Source organism: Dryobates pubescens, chromosome 25 (assembly GCF_014839835.1).
Source record: "Dryobates pubescens isolate bDryPub1 chromosome 25, bDryPub1.pri, whole genome shotgun sequence".
Classification (NCBI taxonomy): domain Eukaryota; kingdom Metazoa; phylum Chordata; class Aves; order Piciformes; family Picidae; genus Dryobates; species Dryobates pubescens.
Window position 1 is genome coordinate 7254586 of NC_071636.1, and position 22055 is coordinate 7276640.

General features: G+C 40.7%; 3 protein-coding genes across 13 annotated transcripts in view; all 3 read left to right on the top strand.

The window, feature by feature from the left end:
- The first annotated feature begins 482 nt into the window (after window positions 1-482).
- LOC128898516 (zinc finger CCHC domain-containing protein 8-like) lies at window positions 483-866 on the top strand. Its single transcript, XM_054173021.1, has one exon. The coding sequence runs from the start codon at window positions 534-536 to the stop codon at window positions 759-761; it is 228 nt and encodes a 75-aa protein (XP_054028996.1). The 5' UTR covers window positions 483-533; the 3' UTR covers window positions 762-866.
- Window positions 867-1523: 657 nt separating this feature from the next.
- Window positions 1524-15313, top strand: LOC104308408 (zinc finger CCHC domain-containing protein 8). Of its 4 annotated transcripts, XM_054173019.1 has the most exons (14): window positions 1524-1590; window positions 2064-2138; window positions 2704-2809; window positions 3502-3579; window positions 3916-4019; window positions 5727-5792; window positions 7617-7680; window positions 8136-8278; window positions 9054-9196; window positions 9945-10060; window positions 11134-11217; window positions 12022-12136; window positions 12894-13312; window positions 15070-15313. In XM_054173019.1, exons 2-14 carry the CDS (start codon window positions 2119-2121, stop codon window positions 15280-15282), a joined length of 1671 nt encoding a protein of 556 aa, XP_054028994.1. In that variant the 5' UTR covers window positions 1524-1590; window positions 2064-2118; the 3' UTR covers window positions 15283-15313. The 4 variants fall into 4 exon arrangements, with proteins under 4 accessions (XP_054028994.1, XP_054028992.1, XP_009907903.2 ...); XM_054173017.1 differs by lacking the exon at window positions 15070-15313 and having other exon boundaries at window positions 12894-13813; XM_009909601.2 differs by lacking the exon at window positions 15070-15313 and having other exon boundaries at window positions 7620-7680; window positions 12894-13813.
- A 5808-nt stretch (window positions 15314-21121) lies between these two features.
- Window positions 21122-22055, top strand: part of CLIP1 (CAP-Gly domain containing linker protein 1) — a 71515-nt gene continuing 70581 nt past the window's right edge. For 4 of the 8 annotated variants that reach the window (XM_054172894.1, XM_054172893.1, XM_054172886.1 and 1 more), the window contains exon 1: window positions 21122-21247. The gene's annotated coding sequence lies outside the window, so the exon portion shown is untranslated. The remainder of the gene's footprint in view (window positions 21248-22055) is intronic. The other 4 variants (XM_054172890.1, XM_054172889.1, XM_054172891.1 and 1 more) reach the window with 1 other exon arrangement.

Below are 22055 nucleotides of genomic sequence, written 5' to 3' on the forward strand. Positions count from 1 at the left end.
CTAACTCTAGCAAGGAGAGAAGGATAACCAAACCAGGGGTGAGAAAGGCGTTAACTTCGTGGTAGGTTCTTGAGCTTCTTAAACGCAGGAGGCAGTGCTTACCCAGGAGTGTGACTCCTTTCCAGGTCAGGATGCAGTTTGAAGGGAGCCTTGCTGCAGACAACTTGAAGATAATCCGGCACCTTGCAGCTCCACTCGTCACCTCGGAAGAGAAACAAAACTAGAACCCGAAAAAAGGAGCAGTGCGGCAATTCCCTGTTTTTCCAGGCCCCCATTTTGGGCTCGCTCGTCCGTCGCTGAGCCGAGCTCCCGGCGTGCCGTGCGCCGCGGAGAGCCCAGCCAGCTCCCCACCGTGCGCTGCCTACAATTCCCAGAGCGCTTTGGGCCCGGGCCCGGGGCTGCCGCCATGTCGGGCTCCGCCGCTGCATGCTGGGAGTTGCGGTTCGGCTCTGCCGCGGGGCGAGCGCCTTCTGACCTTTGACCCTCGCGGAGGTCCCCGCGGCCAAGCCACTTCCTTCCTGCTGCAGTTTAAGATGGCGGCCGAGGTGGATTTCGGAGACAGTGAGCTCTTTGAGCAGCTCGATGGAGAGGATGGGCTGCCGCCAACGCCTCGTCTCAACTTGGAGGCGGAAGAGAGACCCGGGAAAGACCTAGAGGAGCTTCACGAACGGCTGCGGGACCGCGAGGAGACGGTGCGGCGGCTCCGGGCAGAGAATATCCTGATGGGGGAGCCAGGGCCTGCTGCGGGGCGGGCGCGGTAGGGCGGAGGGAAGCGGGACGCGCTGCTCTCGCCGCCGGTTCCCTTCCGGGCCAGCCGTGGTGCTTGGCCTCCTGGGGTTGACCGTGTCTGGTTGGAGGGTCTTCGGCTCTTCCCGTTTCCCGGGGAGCTGAGTGAGGCCGGGCCATGTGTCTTGGTGGAGGGAGGCCAGTTCGACCTCCGGTGGGCAGACAGAGCTAAGAAAGGCCATGAGAACTGAGCTTGGCGAGGACGGGGCAGTTTCCCCTCGGCGGCTTCTCGCTGCAGTGGCTGTTTTTCCTTCTGCATCCTCATTTGAGAGGAAGTTTTCTTTGAAAAACGTAACCAGAAATAATTACGAACTGTTACATTGTGGTTGGTTCCATAAAGGCACTTTGAGTTCAATGCTGTGGCAAAACGGAATCCAAAATTATTTTGTAGTTTATTTACAAGTCCGTGTGTTTTACTGTTGAGCTTTATTGTGGTGATTAAAGGTATTTTAAAAATGAAGTACTTTCAGTCCGAAAATTCAGCTGTAGTTGAATTATCAGATTCAAACATTGCCAATTTGGATGGTCACAGTTGGTCCTCTGTTTTAGCTGGGTCGTGAGTGGTCTGTTTGGGTTTTCTGCATTTTTTTGTTTCTTCAGCAACAGTGGACTTGTAAATAATCAGGTGAAAAGGAAGGTCTGAAACGCCATTAATTATCCTGTGGAATTTGTTAGGTGTTTCCTTGTTTGTTTTGATCCTTTAGTTAAGGTATAGATTTGTGCCTTCTGAAGAAAGTAATTTTCCTTAATGGTAAATTAACATCAGGAACTTAGAAGGAAGCTGAATATTCTGACCCGTCCCAGGTACGTTAATTCTGATTTACTTTGTAGGACCTATATGTGTTTGAAATGGAGTTTATCTGAGGTGCCAAGAACTTAGTTTGTATAGCTGTAATTTCATGTGTAGCTGTCTGTTTATGAAGCTAACGTGGCCTTCGAGAAACAGGTTTTTGTAAGGTTCAGCAGTGAGAACAAGTACATTAATACAGGGGAATAAATAAGATCTTATAAATAACATTTTGTAGCAGTTTACTACAGTTAGAAGAAAGTTCCTGTAGCGTAGGGGTGTTTGGTTTTCTTTTCACCTTACACCAAGCAACCTGCTTTGCTTGGAAGAGGATGATTTCTGTTTAACTGAAGAGGAATTTAGGACAGAACTTGTGTCAGCCAAACATTCCTCTCTCTGAACTATGAGCTCTTTCCTGTGATAAACCAGACAGGGAATGCTTAAAGTAAGCTAATACAGTAACCATTGTCTCTTTCTTCTGCTCTTTTAGTGGAATTTCAGTGGACAGCCCCAAACTTGATGGACCTCTGTTACAGATTTTATTTATGAACAATGTAATTTCTAAGTAAGTAGTTTCATAGAATGAGCAGTCCTGACAGGAAATGGGACTTGTTGCTTGTTTGGGTATGTTAGAGTTTGCCCAAAGGGTGGATACCTGTTTTATGCAATAGCATGGACTTGTTAGATTGAAGAGGAAGGATAACGAGCATCATGACAGAAGGTCTGTTGCTTTAATTAGTAATATCATGGAATGAAGTGTGAATTCCAGCAACCTGGAGTGAGTCTGAATGGGTGATTGAGTTTTGTGAGTGTGGTGGTTAAATATGATGAATTAAAAAAATTTCCCTGCCTCTGAGTTGTGTGTGGGGTGTTTGTTTGTTTGTTTGTTTTGTTGTTGGGGTTTGGTTTTTGCTACACTAGTGCAGTTGTACTTTCTTGTAACAGATTGTGTACGTGTTGGTGGAGGATGAGAGGAAGGGAGGGAATTTGAGTGCTCCTTTTCTAATTTCTTTAGTAAATGGTAAAATGTGTTGTTTTGTTTTGGAGGGGGTGTGATGTTTTTTTAAAGACATCTGGCATACATTTCAATCTTGCTCATATCTTCATCTCTGTGAACTTCTCTGTTACAGGCAGTATCATCAAGAAATTGAAGATTTTGTTTTTAATTTAGTCCAGAAATATCAAGAGCAGAAGAGAAGTGAACATGAAAAAACACACTTCAATGTTAAGCCACAGGTACTTTAAAACTCCAGCTGTTATTAGCTTCTTCTTCTCTTGTATCTTTGTAGTGAGAGTATTAAAACACTATGCTGTCAGATAGCTGAATTCTAGATGTTTTTTCCTGCTTAATTGCAAATCAAGGAGCAATCAATCAAATGTCATATAACTATTTATTCTAAAAATCGAGGACAAGGATGAAGAAAGTATCCTTTCTGTCCATGCAAATGCTGCTTTAAAATTGTTCCCAGTGAAACTTGTGTAAAAGCAAAGCAATAAACTGGATAGGCAAGAAAAGACCAAATGGTACAAACTTAATGCATCTTCTTCTATTAGTATTTGAGTATTCGTAAGAGCACAGATGAGCAATGTAATTTGGAAATGCCTGCTTTATTTGTTTACTTACTGTTCTCACTTTGAATAACAGGATGAAATGGCTCATTCCTTGCCATCTTTCTCTTAGCATTTGAGATGAGAATAAAGGTGTTCTTAAGCAGCATATTGGTCATCAGAGAAAACATTAGAAATGAGGTGTGTCGGACTGTGGAAAGTGTTATGATTAATGCAGACATCTCTGTCCGACTGTCTTGACGCTCCATGAAAGACTAGAGGCTGTAGCCCATGTTCTGTGCCTTTTACCTCGGTAATTTAGGAACTCTTGTTTGCTGCTGTTCTAAACTAATAATTTCCTTTCTGACTTTCCATCTCAGCCTTCCAGTGTTCTTTTGGAAGAGGACTATAAAACAGCAAGCTCGAATTCTGCTAAAAAAATAAAAGAAGCTTTTAGTGTAAGTTTTTGACTATGTACTCTTCAATGGTAGGTTTTACTCTTCTACATATTCAGTATGCACTGCTGTTAAAATAAGATGGTAGGATTTACTCTTCTGCATATTTGGTATACACTGCCATTAAAATCTTGTTAAGTAGTAGTTACGTTCAGCATGTTTTGGCTACATCAATGGAAAAGGATGAACAGGCGTGGGCATGTGCTATTTGTAAATTTGTACAGAGCGGGGGAAAAAAAAGCCTGAAAGTATTTCAAGCAGTGTAAAATTATAGAAATGCTACCAATCTGACCTAAATACTGACATTTTTCTGACAATTTTCTGACTTTTTTTCTACAGGTTGTAGGAAGTGTTCTGTATTTTACCAATTTTTGTCTCGATAAACTGGGACAGCCTATATTAAATGAGAATCCACAGCTGACAGAAGGATGGGAAATACCTAAGTATCCTGTTTACTAAAACAAGGAGATTTTTCTGTTTGTCAAATCCAAAGAATGCCAGTTGGTAAATGGAACTAAAATCCTGTTCAGTAGATTGTACATGTCTATCAAAACTGTATCACTTGCTATAGGGGAAGAACTTTAATAAGTCACTAGTGGCTTTTTTTTACTCAAAGCATACAAGTATTTTGGTTTAATTGGCTTGTTAATTTTTAGAAGGCTTATTCCTAAGAATGGTGAATGCCTTATCCCCATAAATACACCTTTGTGACTTTAGGAATTTCCTGGGCCAATCTGTAATCAAGTTTGGGGTGACAGCTCATTCTAGATAAGACTAAGTGTTCTCCTTCTATAAAAATGTTTAGGATAGGGAAAGGGCTTGGCAGACTCAAATATGCTATAAGGTGCTTTTTTTTCCCCAAATGTGGGAGCCAGGGGAAAGGTATTTTTATAAAAATAAGATGATGCAGTGTTCTTAACTTGCATCCATTTTGAGGTTGATTCTTTTTAAGCCAGTATTGGAGATGTGGGATTGGTGCTGGAAAAAGTGGTGCTTTTTTTTTAGTATTGTAGTGTTTCATGGCAGAAAGAAATTGGACAAGAAATTTCACAATCCCATCTCCCCAGTTTTCCAGTATTGCTTGTGTCCCAGAAAGAGTCAGGGCAAGAATCAGTTGCACAGTAGCTCATTTCTGCAGCATCTACTTGTCAGGCTTGCAATAAAGGTAATTTCCTAATGTTCAAAAATTGCTTGTATTTGAAAGAAATTTGTAAATCTGTAAGCCAGCTAACTTGGGTTTCTTGTACCTGACTTTGAGTTTGTGCACTGTGCTGTAATTCAACATTTGGAAAGCTGTCTCTGGAGTGCACTGTCAGTCCTATTCTCCAAATGATATTTGTGCCATCCCTCAACATCTAGATGAAGGAAGTAGGTGCCTAATAGGGACATTTCTCCTAAATACATAGTTAAGTGTGGCTAAACTTCTGTATCTGCCAGCATAGCTTTGATATTGCTCTCTAAATGTACTTAATATCTTTCTTTAGATCTCCCATGGCTGATGTTAAACCTAAAATAGCACTTAATTGTGAGTGAAAATGGTCTATCAGGTACCATGATTCTAAATGACTGAAGTACTGCCCTCAATGAACACATCAGTTTGACTAGTGCCTGGCTCTTCTTAAAACCAACAGTTACATTCTGAAAACTGCTGTGCTTCTGAACTCTGCTGAACCTCAGTCTTCCCGTGCCTCTTGTCATAGGTTTTGAGACAGATGGTCAGAACAGCTGACACATGGCAATCCAAAACCAAACACAAGTAGGATATATGACCTGTCTCCACCTACTTGAAGTGAGTTATATTTTTGAAACTCTAGCCAGATCTGTTTTTACTGAGATCACTGTGAAGCATATCAGGGGTATTAGCTTGAAACTTCTGCCTATAAATGAGGGTTGTTACTTTAGCAAGTGCTGATAAAGAACAAAATTTATTATTGGAGACAGGTGGAAAAAACATAGTCCCATTTTAGCAAATAGATGGTAGTAGATCTAGTTTTATAGTTTATCTATAGACTTCATATCAAGGACACATCTGTAACTTACTCTGGAAGAGTCAATGGTCTAGTCAAAGCACTATTAGATTTTTCACTGATATTTTAAACAAGATTGAAATTTTGCTTCATCCAGTAGCAGTTCCTTATTGAAATCTAAAGATATCAGCAAGTTTTCAGCCAGATTCTCTCCCTAGATGGACAAGAAATACAAGTAAAACCAAAAAGGTTTGTATTATTCTTAAATATACAGTTTTGAGCTGAAAAGTTCAGATGTACACTGATTTTTTTATTTTTCTTTTTTTTTACCACACTATACTAAATCCTTGAATGTAATTAAGTAAAATTAAGTAAATCCATGATGAGCTTTGCAGTCATTGGATCTCTTGGTGAGTGCTTTTCGGAAGGGCCTAAAATCAGTGTAAAAGCTTTCTGAAATTTATGCACAGTTCTTGTTTGCCTTTTTAGTGATTGGTTTGTCATCCTTGCACTGATGTACTATCATCCTTCTTACTGTTTTGTAGAACACCTCCTGTCTGACTTTTATATTACAGGCTGAACTTAGAGTTGATTATATAACTTTAATGGGTGGGAAGAACTAAAGAAAATTGAATTTCCACATGACAGCTTATGTGGTCTTCATCTGAAGTCACCTGTTGCTGATGCAGTGGAGACCAGGCAAGCTTTTAGTGGGAATTTCAGAGATAAAAGGGCATGCTGATTTAAATGAGTAGTACTGTCTGAATGGAAAACAGTTTGAAGGATTGTGTTCCTGGTACAGGATGGTGATAAAATACTTGAGTCACCGTGAAAGGTTTTTGTTTGAATGCTATGCAAAGATGAAGCAGAAGGGGCACTCGATCTTATTAGAAGCATTAAGAGGTTGAGAGTGTGTGTGTGCACGGGGTTGGGGGGAGGGTTACCCTGCACGCTTATTCTTCTGTCACCCTTTTGTCTCCACTTCTTATTCCCATCCAAGTTCAGTAAAAATGAATGCTCAGAAAAGAAATCTTACTCCTAAATCTTGTAAGATTGGGATTTCTCCCCTTACAGTATTGAAAGTGTTTGATGTTGTGGTATGAATTGACAAGGAAAATTAAACTTGAAGCCTGCTGCTGTTCCTTTGCAGGTCTTTAGTGCACAATTTCGCAACATGCATAACTAAACTGTGGACTGGGACTTTCCAAAGCAGTAGTCATGCTCTCCTACTTGTTCTACTGATAACTGATTCTCAGTGTTGTAAGAGGGATCAGGCCTCTGATACAAGGGTAGAAAGAGAAAGAGGCATTAATGAACTGCAGGCATATTAAATTGTGGAGTCCCTTATCTGTACTCTAGAGCTAAAAGCATTGTTTTAATATCTTAGTTTCTTTCCTCTGGACATAGCATAAGCTTTAATATGTAGGGTTTGTTCTCATTTATTTGCACGATGTATGCAAATGTTCACATATTTAATCAGAAGTAGAAATCTTTCAGTGAATGCTCTGCAGCATGATAGAATAGTTTTTCCACTTTTAGGACAGTATAAACTATTGAATCAGGTTGCCTAGGATTTTCAGTCTCCATTCTGAGAGTTAGTCAGTACCCAAATGCATAAAGCCCTGAGCAACATGATCTCATAGCTGACCCTGTTTTGATTGAGGTCCAGCCTGAGTTAGTTTATGACTATACTCTTCCATCATAAAGGAACAGATCTCTTTTGTAGAGGATCTAAAAAACTCCATTTGCATGAAAGTGCTACTTTTCAACTGCAATTTTAGTTGGGTTTTTTTGCTTTCCTCTTTACATGCTGTTGTGTATTTCCTTCTCCCAGTTTGTGCCTGTTTTTTCTTGTGTTCTTAAAAATGTGAAATAAATGATATTGGTACTTTGTTTTGACATTAAGCAGCCAATTTAAGAGAAGCACAACACAGCACAAATCAACAAACAGTGCTTGTGCTATTTTATTCCAAAGTCTGCAACTAAAAATCTGACAAGATTTAAAATAATTAGGTGTGTTTACTCTTGCAAAATGATTTTCAGGTTTAATTTCTTGCGTATTTTTCTTTTAAGCAGGCCGAAACCCCATTGTTTCAATTGTGGTTCTGAAGACCATCAAATGAAAGACTGTCCACAGGTAAAGTCTACATCCATATTCCAAAGCCTGCTGCTTTCCAAGGAATATATCAGGTGTAACTGCACCATCTTAAAAAAAATAAAGTGCATTGGGTTTGGGAGGCACAAGATGTACAAGTGGTCATTCATCTCTGTTGATGAGATTATACTGTTCAGATGTACAGATTCTAACATACTAAACCGGAACATACATTAACTTTGTAGGCAATTATGTCTAATTTATGGAGGGCTGTTTCTCATTTTGAACAGTCTGTCCTCCTGTTTCAAAGATCTGCTAGATGCAATGCAAGTACTCTTGGTGTTTTGCTGTGCAGTGTTTATCAAAGCTCTGATTCTAGCCATGTGATAAATGATTAAGCATGTTGAGGGCAGGGGTTACTCATTTTATGTCGTATGACGGAGTGTGCAAATTGTAAAACATCCAGTTCTAAACTTTCCAATTGTATTGTCTTTAAGCCACGAAATGCAGCTCGTATAAGTGAGAAGCGAAAGGAGTTTATGGAAGCTTGTGGTGAAGCAAGCAATCAAAATTTTCAGCAGCGTTACCATGCAGAAGAAGTAGAAGAGAGGTTTGGAAAGTTTAAACCAGGAGTAATTAGGTATCTCTTTTTCTTCTCTTAGTTGTTGCACTGCTTTTCTGGAATATCTTTTCTACCTTTGGAGTGCCAGATGATAGTTTACAGAGTTCTGTTAAATCCACCTGCTACTTTGAACTGTTGGTGTATTGTATTTGAATTTGTTTGCTAAAGAAAACTTTTAATAACCTGCACCATTATTTTTTCAAATGCAAACCCGTTGCTAGCTTCCCAGTCCTTCCATTTCCCAGGGCACATTCTCTAATGCAGGGAGAGAAATGTTACTCTGCTCAAAATGCAAATATATGAAGTTAATAAACTAAAAATGCATGCAGAATTCTGAACATTTTGAGCTCTGGGTTCCCCCTTTTTTTTTTTTTCTTTTTTTTTCTGTATTCTAAGTATTTTAAAAGGAAATCATAAAATGGCTGTAGCAGTCTCCAGAGGAATCACTGGTCAATTTAGTGTTTAAGTTCCACCCTTCCTGTTGTGATAGCTACAGTTAAGACCAGAAGTAATGAGTTGAGTAAGCTGCTCTTGGAGTAGAATTAATGCTCACAAAATGCTTAAATATATGGGAAATGAAAGTGTTAGAAGGTTTTTTTTTTAACAGCAGAGTCGGTTTTGACCTAAAATTGTTTTATCTGGGATTGACAGGCAACATAGTTTGAGTGGAAACTAAGTTGAGTTAAACTTGACGGTTTAAATTCAACAAAATGTCCGTAACTTCCTTTTGTCAAAACTCAGCTATGGATTTTACTAGAGGACATTTTGGTTTTTGGTTTTTTTCTCAACTTAGTGGGGAGCTTCAAGATGCACTTGGTGTCACAGATAAGAGTCTTCCCCCATTTATATATCGCATGCGTCAGCTGGGTTACCCTCCAGGCTGGCTCAAGGAGGCTGAAATGGAGCACTCAGGACTTGCGCTTTATGATGGAAAAGGTAAGGAACATGCTGTGGAAATGCAGTTTTTAGTTTGCAAGTTGTTTACTGGCTGTACTCTGTTCAGGAGAGAAGGCACCTTATTAGGTAAACCTTTGTCTTCCTCATGGAAGAGTGAGAAAGTTGTAAATGAAGTTGTCTTTAATGTGGAACTTACATCTACCTATGATGTGACAATGAAACAAGTTCTGTAGTGACTGGATTGGATGAAGACTCTCTGTCAGTGTGATTTCACTCTAATCAATCCTTGCTAATAGAAGATGGAGTTTGCTGTGAAATTACAAGATTGGCAAATAGCTTATTGTTACATTTCCCTCTTCTTTTGAAAAAAGAACCTTCCCTTTTCTTTATGAAAGAAACCTTAATACTTGTCAAAAATCAATAACTTTATTATATAAGAGTATGAAGACAACCAGTAAACAAAGAATGTTTCTTAAAACAACTTACCAAGTACTTTACCAGTTTTCACTGATGACCAGCATTTATGCTGCATCTCAGAGTAGTCCTGATGCCAGATTCTGAGGCTAGTAATGGAATGTGAAGAGCAGCAGGATTATGAATTACTTGGATTTCTGGGGAAGCTTTGTGCATGTTTCTGATAGATGTGGTCACTGTTAACTGGCTTTCTGGATTACAAAACCTTCTCTTCAGTACTCATATTCTCAAAACCAAACCCCTGTTCTTAAATCCTGTGGATTTTTCAGTAATACTCTTAATTTGCATTGATAATAATTATGCTTCACTGTAGATGATGATGGAATGGAAGATGAAGGATCTTGCCAACCAAAACGCACCACTTATGATCTCTCGAAATTGATAAACTATCCAGGCTTTAATACATCCACTCCAAGTGGAATCCCAGATGTAAGTGGCTATCCTCTGCTTTCTAAACAATGTGCTGAGTAAAAGTAATTGCTTTTAGCCAAGTTTAGTGTTTTGTGTTCTGTATCTGGCAATTTTCTTTAAACAGTCTCTTGCCTTTATAAGCACCTCATTTGGGACTGAGGCTGTTGAGGTAATTGAAATCACATCCATTTATTTGATACCTGCCAGGACTTTTGTGGCTAGGGTCTGACAGTGCTTCTGTGGTGGTTATTTCCATCATGAAACCAAGGATAATTCAGGACTTTTTAACCACGAAACTTCACGTGAATGCCTCTTCCTTCCATGCATCTACGTTTTCTGAACGTTCGTGGAATATGAAGATTACTGGGAGTGGTGTTATAATTTCAACCATAGGAAGCTACATCTGACTATTGCAAAGCATCCCAAAAGTTATGCAATAGCTAAACCAAAACTAATTGTATCAAGAGACCTATACAGTGGAATTCTTTTTAAGTACAGAGCAGACAGGGAGTCTCCTGTGACAGCTGCTGCTGTTGAGCTTTGACTTTCAGAAGCATTTAACCTGTTTTTAGTGAACTTCATCACTGATGTTAATGTCCCTCTGCACTTGAAAGAAGCATTTACAGATTTATGTTTGCTCACTTAGTGGCCTCAAAATATATAGTTTCATTGGGTGTTCTTAACCAAAGTTCTGTCCTCCAAGCTTTTTCTGTTTTTACAAAAATCCCTAAGTTTTTCAAAGTAAGGCTTTTACTGTCTGAACAGTTATTTCAAGGGGGGAGCGTGTAGTTGTTTTACGAATGTAGAGTAGTTGCTGTGAAAAGGTTAACAAGACCTTTTGTAAAGGTGATTTTAAAAAACTCTCCATTATTCCTACTACCCCAGTCACAGTGTGCTTCATCAGTTGCCTGTGTTACAAGGGAGAGTACTTTGGCCACAAGTTCTTACTGAAGATCTGTTTTCTGTGATACATGAGGCTTTTGATAAGAACTTGAATTCATTTTGGCTTATTAATCTCTCAGTTTGACTAAGAACATGACAGTAAAACTTAATCATATGCAACATTGTTTTATTTTTTTTTCTTGCTGTAGGAATGGCAGATGTTTGGTTCCATCCCTATGCAGCCATCTCAACAGAAGGATGTTTTTGCTCACTACCTTTCTAATTTTCATGCGGTAAATACCCTTTGTTGTAACTAGTGTAGCCACTGGTGAGCTCTTATTTATATCCTGTGTTCTGTACATAACCTTGTTGATGCTAGCAGGTGTGCAGTGCCCGTGCTTGGCTTACCTGTTCTGTCAAAAAGAGCTTCATGTTTAGAATCCATTCCACTATTTCAGTTAGCATCAGTTACCATTTGTGCAGTATTTTGTAAACAGTTGTGAAAAGATGTTGCTATAAACTTTTGCAGCCTACAAACTGTCTTGGTTCCAGACTTCCCTATTAAATGAAAAGCTTAATTGCCATAGCCATGATTTACAGGAATGTTATTGCATTGGCTTGAGAAAACACATGGTAGTCCTGTTCTCTCTCATTCTCAAGTTGTCTTCAGTGTGTCTCTAGCTCTGTGTTACCTACTGCGGAATACTTCCAGGTAAGGATGGAGGATGTGTGCTCTACTCTTAGTTAAAAATTTTAGTGCTCTATGCAGCTAAACACTAAATTCCACGCCTTCCTGGAAGGGACATGCTGTACTTCAGTTATGATGATTTTCATAATATCTTGGTGTCCAGATGGAAACTTGCTTGTAATCCCATGTCATGAAAATAGCCCTTTCTTTGGCCACTTACACCTGAGCAAGATTAATGCAGCTGAACAGAACTGTAAATCTCTCAAACTTGAATGCCTGGTTTACACACAGGGTTGCCAAATGATGGTGTAGTTATTAAATTGCTTTAAGTATGTTGTTACAGCTGGAGATGTTATGGTGTACAATTTAATCCTAATTTCTTCTGTTTTCCTGGGTAATTTCTCTTCAGCCAAGTCCAAAATCTAGCACTAAAAGGGCTGCATCTCAGTCAAGGTCTCTTCATTCAAAACGACTTAAAGATGACAATTTGGAAGTACCAGCAGCTGACATGGACCTAGACTCTGGTATAGTTATTCTTCAATATTTTTTTCCTTTTTTCAATTTCTGTTTCCAACATAACTTGTTCTGGATGTAAATGTTAGTGCTCCTAAAAAGAAACCAGTGTGTTAACGTTTGTTATGTTGGTAATTAATGTAACTGCCAACAAATGCCAGCAGTGTCTTCCTGTAATTTCATTTGAGCCTCTATAAGTAATCTCTGTTGCTATGTTTGCCCTGTCTCCCAGGCAGGAGGTTCCAAGTGTGTTCAAAGCAGTTGAAATACTAGGTTACAAGTTCCAATCTCTGTATTTCAGGTGTATCTTTAAGAAACTTGTTATGAAAACCTCCAAAATCTTAAATATTTGGATGAAATAATGTAGAAAGCTTCAAGCTTACAACTTCTTTAAAATTACTCAAACTCCCAGGAGGATTTGGAGTGTTGTTTAAATGTTAGAAAACTGGAGAAGCTTCTGGTTTTCCTTCTAGATTTCCTATAAGGAAATCCTTCAGTGTGTCTCAGTGTGGAGTTAAGTTTGCACTCAATATCTTCAAAAGTATTTTTACCTCTCCCCCACCCCTGGCTTGAATGACTAGCAGAATTAAAATCCACCAAAATACAGTTTCTCTGGGTAATAAAACCTTGCAACAGTTTGTTCTACCTCAGCTGAAAACCAAGGATATGAAGACATAGAAGAGTGGTAGTGAATCAATTCATTGGCACTTTGAATCTTGTCCTACTCAGATTCCATATTCTAAGAGATGTCTTTCAATCTCTTTCTAGATCTGGAAGCATCACAAAGATCTCAAACTCCCAACAGTTTTCAGTTCCAACCTCCACTGCCACCTGGACATCCATCAACTCCTCCTCCTTTACCACGAGGAACACCTCCACAAAATCTTACACAGTCTCAACCTTCAGTGGCCACCCGTACCCCTCATCCTAGGACTACTCCACCACAGAATGCTTCTGGTGATATTTCTCAGGCAAAAATTGTGGACTCAGTCATGGATGAGGATACCCTGACCTTGGAAGAGCTGGAGGAACAGCAGCGATTAATCTGGGCAGCACTAGAGCAGGCAGAAAGCACAAACAGTGATTCTGATATTCCTGTTGATACACCTTTAACTGGAAATTCTGTGACATCATCGCCATCTAGGAATGAAGTAGATATTGTTGCAGAAGTAAGATCATCTGATAAGGTGATTACAGTGGAAACTAGGTTATCTGACATCTGTGAGCAGGTACCAGAAAATGAACCTTCTATAGCTAGTCCTAGTCCAGGAGATGGTTCACTTAATGTAAAGGAAAATCCTGATAATGCAGATTCTGAAGGTTTACTGGATAACACCGTACCTGCTCCCAGCTGTGAGATTAACAATGAACAAAATACCAGTGATAGTAAAGTGGTCACAAGCATTGAATCGTCAACAAAAAACACCAGTCTTCCTGACATGAGCAAGTTTGCTGCAGGCATAACACCATTTGAGTTTGAAAATATGGCAGAATCAACAGGTGTTTATCTACGAATAAGAAGCGTGTTAAAGAATTCCCCAAGAAACCAGCAAAAGAAAAAGACTTCCTCTTAATGGGTCTTCCTTTTGTTCATGATGTCCAAATCCCTGCTTCCTTCTTTCCTCCTCCAATTTTACAAACTCAGTTTTACAAAAACTTCTTCATCCTTTTGTGGAAAGGAGAAAATGAGGATACAGATTTGCCCTGTTCTTCCTTGGAATTCCAGTCAGCAGAGAGCTTCCCCATTGGCTAGGACCACCAATGCTGCCAGAAAAACAGGAAATATCCCAAATATCATCCTTCCACTAAGGAATAACAGGACTGTTGATTTACTTGCCAGTCCATGAAACTAGAGAGGACTTTGTGGTTTGCTGTTTATGATTTTTGGCTAAAATTTCTATTGTCTTGAGTTTTAGGTAGATTGGTGATTTTTATTTTTAAATATATATATATATATATCTCTGTCCTTTGTACAATAATCAATACTTTATACATTTTGCTAATTAATCCTGTAGATAAGTTTAATATATTCAGAATGGTTTTTTAACAAAGTCTAACATAAGATTTCCCACATCAAAAAATCTTGGCAGTTGGATGGAAATAATCAGGGATTACCAGCGTTAGCTTCACCATTTCAAGTATTTTTGTAAATTATTTATGTGGGTCAGTTTTAATTACCACTGTATCTTTTGTAATGTCATCCCTCCTGTAAACTTGCTGTACATACATGGTCATTGTTGTGTACAGACGTTTAATAAATGAGCTTTTATATAAAGATTTTTTTAATTTATTTTTTTTTTAATTGGAATCTTAAACCAGCAAACTGATTTTTTTTTAACATTTCTGCAATTCAAATGATTAAATAGGGATGAACAAAGCTAAAGATTTTTTGGAAAGGTTACAATTGAGTTCAGATTTTTATAATCAAACTCTAATTAGTTTAGCTACTTCAACAGAACCTTGCCATACCATTCACTTGTCATAATCTGAGGAATTTCCCAATTCTGAGAGTTTAAAAGTGTTTCAGTTCTGCTGATTAATTGTTCCAACACTGTTCTTCCCCCTTTGCATTGTCTTCTGAGGGACCGGTAGGTGAAATGATTGTACATGACGTGCATTGCCAACAGAGGGAGTATTGGATTGACTTAACAGTAGTTACTGGAGCTGCTAAAGCATTTGTCTATAAATGCAGGAGAGGAGTAGTAAAAGAAAATATTGTCAAGTATCTAAGAAAAGACTTGTGAAGGGGGCATGTTCAGGGGTGGTTTTGATACGATAACTTCAAAGACTGAACTTAATCTTTAAAATTCTCAACTTTGCAGTTATCAGATACTTTCCACAGGTCCTTGTAATGTATTAGTACATTTGAATGCTTGAGAGAACCCCAGGCTGTTTCTAGGTAAAGCTTTTGTATTTATTTATTTCTTTTCTCTAAATTTTACAGGAAGGGAAAACCAAAGTGTCTTTAGATATGAACTGCTTGTCTTCTGAGAGGCTGAAAAAACTTTTTGCAGCATATGCCAGTTTATCTGTTTGCATTTGGAGAACAAAGGTCAAGGTAAATGTTCATTCTGTGTGCTGGAGTGAAAGAGGTGGTTTGGTTTGGGGTTTTTTCCTTCATATTTTAGAAGACAAATGTTATTACTTTATGTACTAGGGATGGATGATGAAATAATATGATACTACAGACTTAGAATCATGGAATCTTAGAATCCTTCTGATTGGAAAAGACCTTTAAGATCAAGTCCAACCATAATGTAAGCCTGCCAAGTCTGTTGCTAAACCATGTCAGTCAGCGCCATAGCTGTGTATCACACTTCTGTACACTTCCCAAGGAAATCTCTCTTGGGAAGCATAAAAATATATCTTGTCCTTTTTTGTTCCTTCTCCCGTGGAGTTACAAGTTAGCAATGAGAGTTTACACAAGCCATCATGTGCTCTTGTGCTGTATCAGTCACACATGGAGGATGATATTATGCAGGGCATGAGGTAATGATTTCCAAGTGTACACACCTTTTGGGTGTGTTGAGTTGCTCATGTTTTAAACATACAATTCTCCCTCCACACCTTAGGGTTTTTTGGTTTTTTTTTTTAATAGCTCTTACGAAATGCTGTGTCTTTATTAGGATATGCAGCCTACATTTGACAGGAGTACTTCTGCCTTGCTTACAGAAACCACAAGATGAAAATCATTTTCATATGCTTAGAACCCTTCAGTGCTCTGTATCCTCACAATGAATTAATAATAAATCACCCTTCCACCTAATTGGTAAGAGTAGATAAATCTTCAGAGTGTACAAATACTTAGACTTATTAAAGAAATGTTAACTATATTGCTTCCCAAGATCTATCCTGGATGTGTTAAAGTAAGGGTAAAGTTATTTCAGCATCACAGCTCTTAATATAATAGTAAATTCTAGTTTTAATACTTTAAATCCTCAATTTGATTAGGCTTTGAATTTTCTGTTGTTGAGGGTTTTTTCTCACTTTGGCCACTTCAGTATTTGCTACACACAGATCACTTGGGGTATGGATAAAGCTCTGAGAAGACTGAGCAGAACAAGTAAGTAAAACTCCTGCTGTAGAATGTACAGTTAATTAGGGATGGGAATTCATTCCTGTTGTTTCTCATGGTTAGGAATGATTTCGTCTTGATATCTTAGCTTTTTATCTATGTTTCACTGTGCCTGTCAAGTGCTCTATATCGATGCACTGAAGATTCTTGTAATTACTGGTTATTTTTTAAATCTGTGAGATATAACTCCTCAAATGTTTTTTTGTATATTGAAACTGCAATTAGATCATACTGCAAGGTCTGAGAAAAAGATGATTCGCAAAGTATTTCTGGTACTTTTAAGTCACATTCCCATGATGATGGGTGTGGCATAATAACCTAGATTAGAGCTTACTAGAATGAGTAATAAAATTTGTAATGAGGTTGGTATAGTGTGAGCAGGCATCACTCATATTTTCCCACAGATTCTTGTTGGCATAGCATTTGTGTTTGTTTACAGCACTTGGAACAGAAAAGTATTTTTAAATACTTATGCACACCTGAAAACACTGAATCTGTGCAAAATATTCAGGGTATCAGTCAGGTGGCTACTAGTCTCTTGAAAGGATTTGAGTTTCTAACTTAAGCACTGTGAATTAGGTTATACACATTTAAAATGTCAGGAAAATAGAGCAGATTCTAGAAGATACCTGAAAGAGTTTAGCTCTAAGAAAAATTACTTATTTTGGAAACTCTTAAGGCAGGATAACTGGAAAAAAGAACAACAACGACTAAGAGGATGAAGAAGCTCAACTATAATTAAAGTGTTTCCAGTGCACTGGTAGTTGCCATGGAACTCTGCAGCACCTTCATTTTGTCATGGCTCTATTGCCTCTGGTAAGTAAATGCCAGTGAAGGTTGATGCTGTTCCTAAGAATTTGTTACAGTCACGCTTACATTTTGGGTGGTGGGATGGGATGAGTCAGAGGTAGGAACTGGTCTCAATTCTCGAGAAGCTTATAAACAGGATGGATTTAATAACATGGTAACTAATGTATGGCAATTGGATGCTTCCTAAACTTTGGTTCAACTACAAGCGGCAACAACGCGACATAAGATATTTCTACAGCGTGTGTTTAGCTGTCATCCAGTGACAGGATAAAAATTCATTTACTCTTTCTTCAGAAGTCAGCACTCTCAATAGGAACAGAAACCCTGCTTTGCTTTTCTGTAGGTGAGATTGCAGCTTTTGTTGGTGTTTGCATACATAATAAAAGATTTGTATAGTTCTATCTTTTGTAATAGACTGATTTCTCCAGTTGGCTCCTAATCAAGATGAACGTTACTACTTTGTTTAAACAAGTGTGCAGAAAGGACTCTTTAAATACTGTCTGTTTAAATACTCTTCTCTGTTGTACCCATGTTGAGTAGGATGAAAGTTTTTGTGAAGCACATCACCAAAGAACATGGACTTGCAGAACCTCTTTGTATTGCTGCTAGGTACTACACCTGACCTAGGGAAGGAAAACAGTAAGTACATTAAGAAAGGAAAGACTTCTTCCAGCCTTTCAGCTGTGAAAGTAGCTAGTAAGTCTGTAGTATTTTGGGGGGGAACTTTCTCATATGTGATAATGAAGACTTAAAAAGGCAGGTTTTCATCTAGAGATTGCCAGTTTCAGATACACAAATTTAAAGCCAAAATTAAGAGTAAGCATGAGGCTTCAGGACACTAAATCTCTTCAGGATCAACATAGCTGTAAATACATGAGCAAAATATACCACTGGGGTTAAATGAGGAGGAGGAATCCTGTTGTGTTGTTGCAAACTCAGAAGGAACTAGAGAAAATCAGAGTGCAAGTTGCTGTGCTGCATTTCCATGATTAAAAAAGAAAAAAGGCAATTAGTCACTTGTTCTGCAGCAAGTGTGACCATCAGTTCTGTGTAGGAATTGCCAGATGTATATCTTGAGATCATTCAGAAGAAAAAAAAAAAATCCTCTACTCAAAATCTTCATCTTGTGTATTCAATGGAATGTATCCAAATGGATCTCTTAAGCTATCCTTAAAAGCAGCTCTTAAAGAAAAACACGTAACTATTCAGAAAGCTTCAGTAATTTTGGATGCTTCACAAATCTGAAAAAGAGCAGAAGCTGTTTCAACTGGTGTTTCCACTTTATTGAAGAGAGCAATTTTAATTGTAAAGCAGGCCTTATAGTTGTGGCCAGGATGCCAGTAGTTACGTTGGCATTCTAAACTTTCCTGGAGCACACAGCAATTCCTGTTTTCATAGTTAGGAAAATATATTTTGAGTCTATATTACGTTGACTGATCTGATGTTGTAGTTCAGGAGAGATGCTAGGGTTGTATTCAAAGATACTCTGCCTTTCAATAATATTTAGTTATTTACAGTAGTGTGATTTTAGAAGCAACATCTCTTTTTATAATGGTTGCCACAAATTGAGTGTGAACATACCAGATGTTACCACAGCCTGCATATATCTTCATCTGAGCATAGGCTGGCACACAGAAACTAAGCCAACCATTTCTGACTGGGATGAACTTAAGTTACAGTTGCTCTAAAGCTACTTTTTCATAGTTGAATGATGGATGACTAACTCCCTTGTTTCCTACAGGATTTCTTTGATCTTGAAGTGATAATCCTGGCCACTAGGAAATTACTTGAGAAACCAATGGCATGTTCACTTTATAGGTAGAAGCTTTTGATCTGTATGCAACATCGTTCTCAATTCTTGCTTGACTAACAGGATATTTTTAGCTTATCCTTGCAAGAGTAAAGAAAGCTACTCAGGTATTTGAACTGTAGCATATCTATTACTTCACCACTGTCATTTACTGCTTGCACTTTTACATGGCTTCTTATTGCTGTGCTCTGTACTAGATACATCAAATATTACTCAGGAAAACTTTTACTGTTATGCAATGAACTGCATACACATGCAGTGTACCTACATGGTAATGAATAGCTCATATTAATGAAGGATAATGATGGGGAAAACTATACACTTGGATGAAAACATTCTTTAGTACCATCAGATCAGTACAGAAAGCTCAAATCTACACTAGCAGAAAGAAGCACAAAGGACAAAGGTCACAGTATCACAGTACATTAGAGGCTGGAAGAGACCTCCAGAGCTCAAAGCAGGATCACCTAAGGTAGTCTGCACAGGAATGCATCCAGGTGGGTTTTGAATGTGTCCAGAGAAGGAGACTCCACAACCTGTCTGGGCAGTCTGTTCCAGTGTTTTATCACTCTCACTGTAAAGAAGTTTCTTCTCGTGTTGAGATGAAATCTTCTATGTTCACGCTTGTACCTGTTGTTTCTTGTCTTACTGTTGGGCACCACCAAAAAGAGCTTGGCCCTCTCCACTTGATAACCCCCCCACACACACATATTTATATGCATTGATGAGGTCCCCTCTCAGTCGTCTCAAGACTAAACAGCCCCAGGTTTCAGTTTTCCTTCAGAGGGGAGGTGCTCAAGTTCCCTAATCATCCTTCGGACTTTGTGTTATATTCTCTCTGGCAGGTCCCTGTCTCTCTTGAACGGCAGAGCCCAAAACTGGTCACAGTAGTGCAGGTGTGGTCTCACCAGGGCAGAGTAGAGGAGGAGAAGAGCCTCCCTAAACCTGCTAGACACACTTGCTGCACCCCCTGATACCATCGGTTTTCTTGGCTACAAGGGCCATAGCTGTAGTTCTCAAGTCAGCAGGTATTTTGGGCAAGTGTTCTCTGAAGTCAGTCTGACTCTGTTTTGTATAAGGGATTATTTCTGTTGCTAAGGGCTGCAGGGTCAATTTTTTGTTATTGAAAGCAATCATTTGATGGCTCTGCGCTTCTAAATGCAATCTAATATTTAAATCCCAAAGTCCATATTCAGCCAAACTTTTATCAAGTTTTGCAGGAAGAAAGAAAGGTAGCTGTTCAATACCTGTTTCAATATCATCTACTGGCTACAGTAAGAGATTCTGTTTAACACTAAGGAAGTGAAATTCTCCCAAACATAGCTAAATGCTGATCTAGTTGAAATCTGTTATTTAGAGGACTGCATCACACCATTTTGTGCTTTACCATGCTGGAGTAATGCCAAAGAATGAAGCTGAAATGAAACACAAATTGCAATCAGGCTCCAGCAATGGAACTGCTTTCTCATCACCCTTTTGTTCAAATGGCATCATGCAGAAACTAAATGATCTATGAGACTGCAAACTGAGGTTTGCTTTGTGCTGAATTCAGTGGTTACGGGCCAGCTCTGGCTGGTCTCTGTTGTCTGATTATAGGAGGTAAAGAAGTGAAACAGAGCTGTTTGATTCAGGCTTGGAAACTGGTATTAAATGGTTGATGATGGTGTGGGAGCTGCTGCTACAGTTGTTTCAACTTCAGCAAGGGGATAAGGCCAGGTTCCAATGTGTTGCTTCACAAACACAATGAAAATTAAAATATTCAATACTTTAGAGAATGTGAAGGAATGATAAATTCCTGGGCATCAAGACAAAAGGAAAATGGAGTAAAGAAGCAGACAGTAAAGTTATTCATCCATTAAGAGCTATGTGCTTCATGCCTCCTGTCTCATCTCCCCTCCCACGCACACCCGCCCGCTGCCGCAGCGCGTTTACCGGGGGGTCAGCAATACCAGTGCTCGGGCCGTCTCCCTGAGGCAAGCCCTCGCTCCACCGGCTTCCCCCGCCGGCAGCCGGGACGGGCGCCTGCCTGGGGGCCTGCCCTCCCTGTGGTCGCCACCAGGGAAAGCAGGCAGGGTGAGAGCGCGGAGAGCTTCTCCTTCGCCCTCTGCCCGGCTGCGGCAGGCACCCCCAGGGGCGAACAAAGCGGGGGGCCAGACAAAGGGAAAAGGAGATGAAAGAAGAACGTGGGGGAGCTGGAGCGAGGACGGGGCGCGGAGGGAGGCGCGGCTGCTGCTGCTGCAGTCTCCGCCTTGCCGTGCCGCGGGCCCGGCCGGGCGCAGACGTTGCCTGCCCGCTCCGCCCCCTGCGAGCCGGGTGGTGCCGCCGCCCCTGCAGAAGGGGAGGAGGAGGCGGCGGCAGGAGCTGTGCCCGGCGCTGGCGGCGGCCGGAGAAGGCGGCAGCGGCAGCGTGGAGCTGAGGGCGGCAGCGGTGAGGCCGCCGTTGGGGCCCGCGCGGGGAGGGCGGTGGCGGTGCTGCCGGGCGGGCGATGGCGCCGTCTGAGGGCGGGTGGGAGCCGCCGGCCACCTCCTGCCTTGGGGCCTCAGCTTCCCGTCCGGGCGCCTCAACGGGTGCCGCGCTGTGCCCGCGCTCGGGCCCGGGGCGGACGCGGGGCGGCCAGTAGTGGTGAGCGGACTGTGGGGCGCTGAGGAGGCTTGCGCTGAGGGTGCGCGCGCAGTGCGGGACGGAGGTGTCCTGAGCGGGGTGCGAGGCGGTGGGCAGCGCCGGAGGGGCGATGCTGGGCTGGGTGGGGCGAGGCCTCGCGAGCCGGCCTCTTCTCCCCTGAGGAGGTTAACCTCCGTCACACGTGCCTGCGCTTCCTCGCCGGCCTGCCAGGGCCGCGGTGACAGCAGCCGGTTTGGCTGGTTCCCGAGCCCTGTGTTCGGGCTTGCTGGCCTTATTCCCCTCTTGGATGCCTTTCCCGCTTCACCCGCCGCCACGGTGTCCCAGTTTGGACGGGGCTGGCTGCCCGTTTTGCTCCTGGGGTACCTGAACTCTATAAACTTAGAGACTGGGGGGGAGAGGTCGGCCGCAGCTAAGTGTGAGGTAGAGGATCCTGAGTGGGTTGGGAGTCCCCCTCGTGCTATTTCCCACCGCAGAGAATGCCTGTGTGGGTGTCTTCGTGATTCGTGAGGAGCAGGTAGGGACCTGAGGGTCTCCAGTGCAGTTTCTGCTCGAGTTTTAACCTTGGAAGATGTAGCATGTGCTTACTTCTGGGTGGCTTGAGCAGATGATTCTG

What these genes read in the sequence shown, in the direction of transcription:
- LOC128898516 (XM_054173021.1), top strand. Translation starts at nt 534, where the DNA reads ATGGCGGCCGAGGTGGATTTCGGAGACAGTGAGCTCTTTGAGCAGCTC.
- LOC104308408 (XM_054173017.1), top strand. Translation starts at nt 2,119, where the DNA reads ATGAACAATGTAATTTCTAA. An exon ending in CTCCAAGTGGAATCCCAGAT is followed by an intron (nt 10,061 to 11,133) that starts GTAAGTGGCTAT and finishes TTCTTGCTGTAG; the next exon opens with GAATGGCAGATGTTTGGTTC. An exon ending in ACCTTTCTAATTTTCATGCG is followed by an intron (nt 11,218 to 12,021) that starts GTAAATACCCTT and finishes ATTTCTCTTCAG; the next exon opens with CCAAGTCCAAAATCTAGCAC.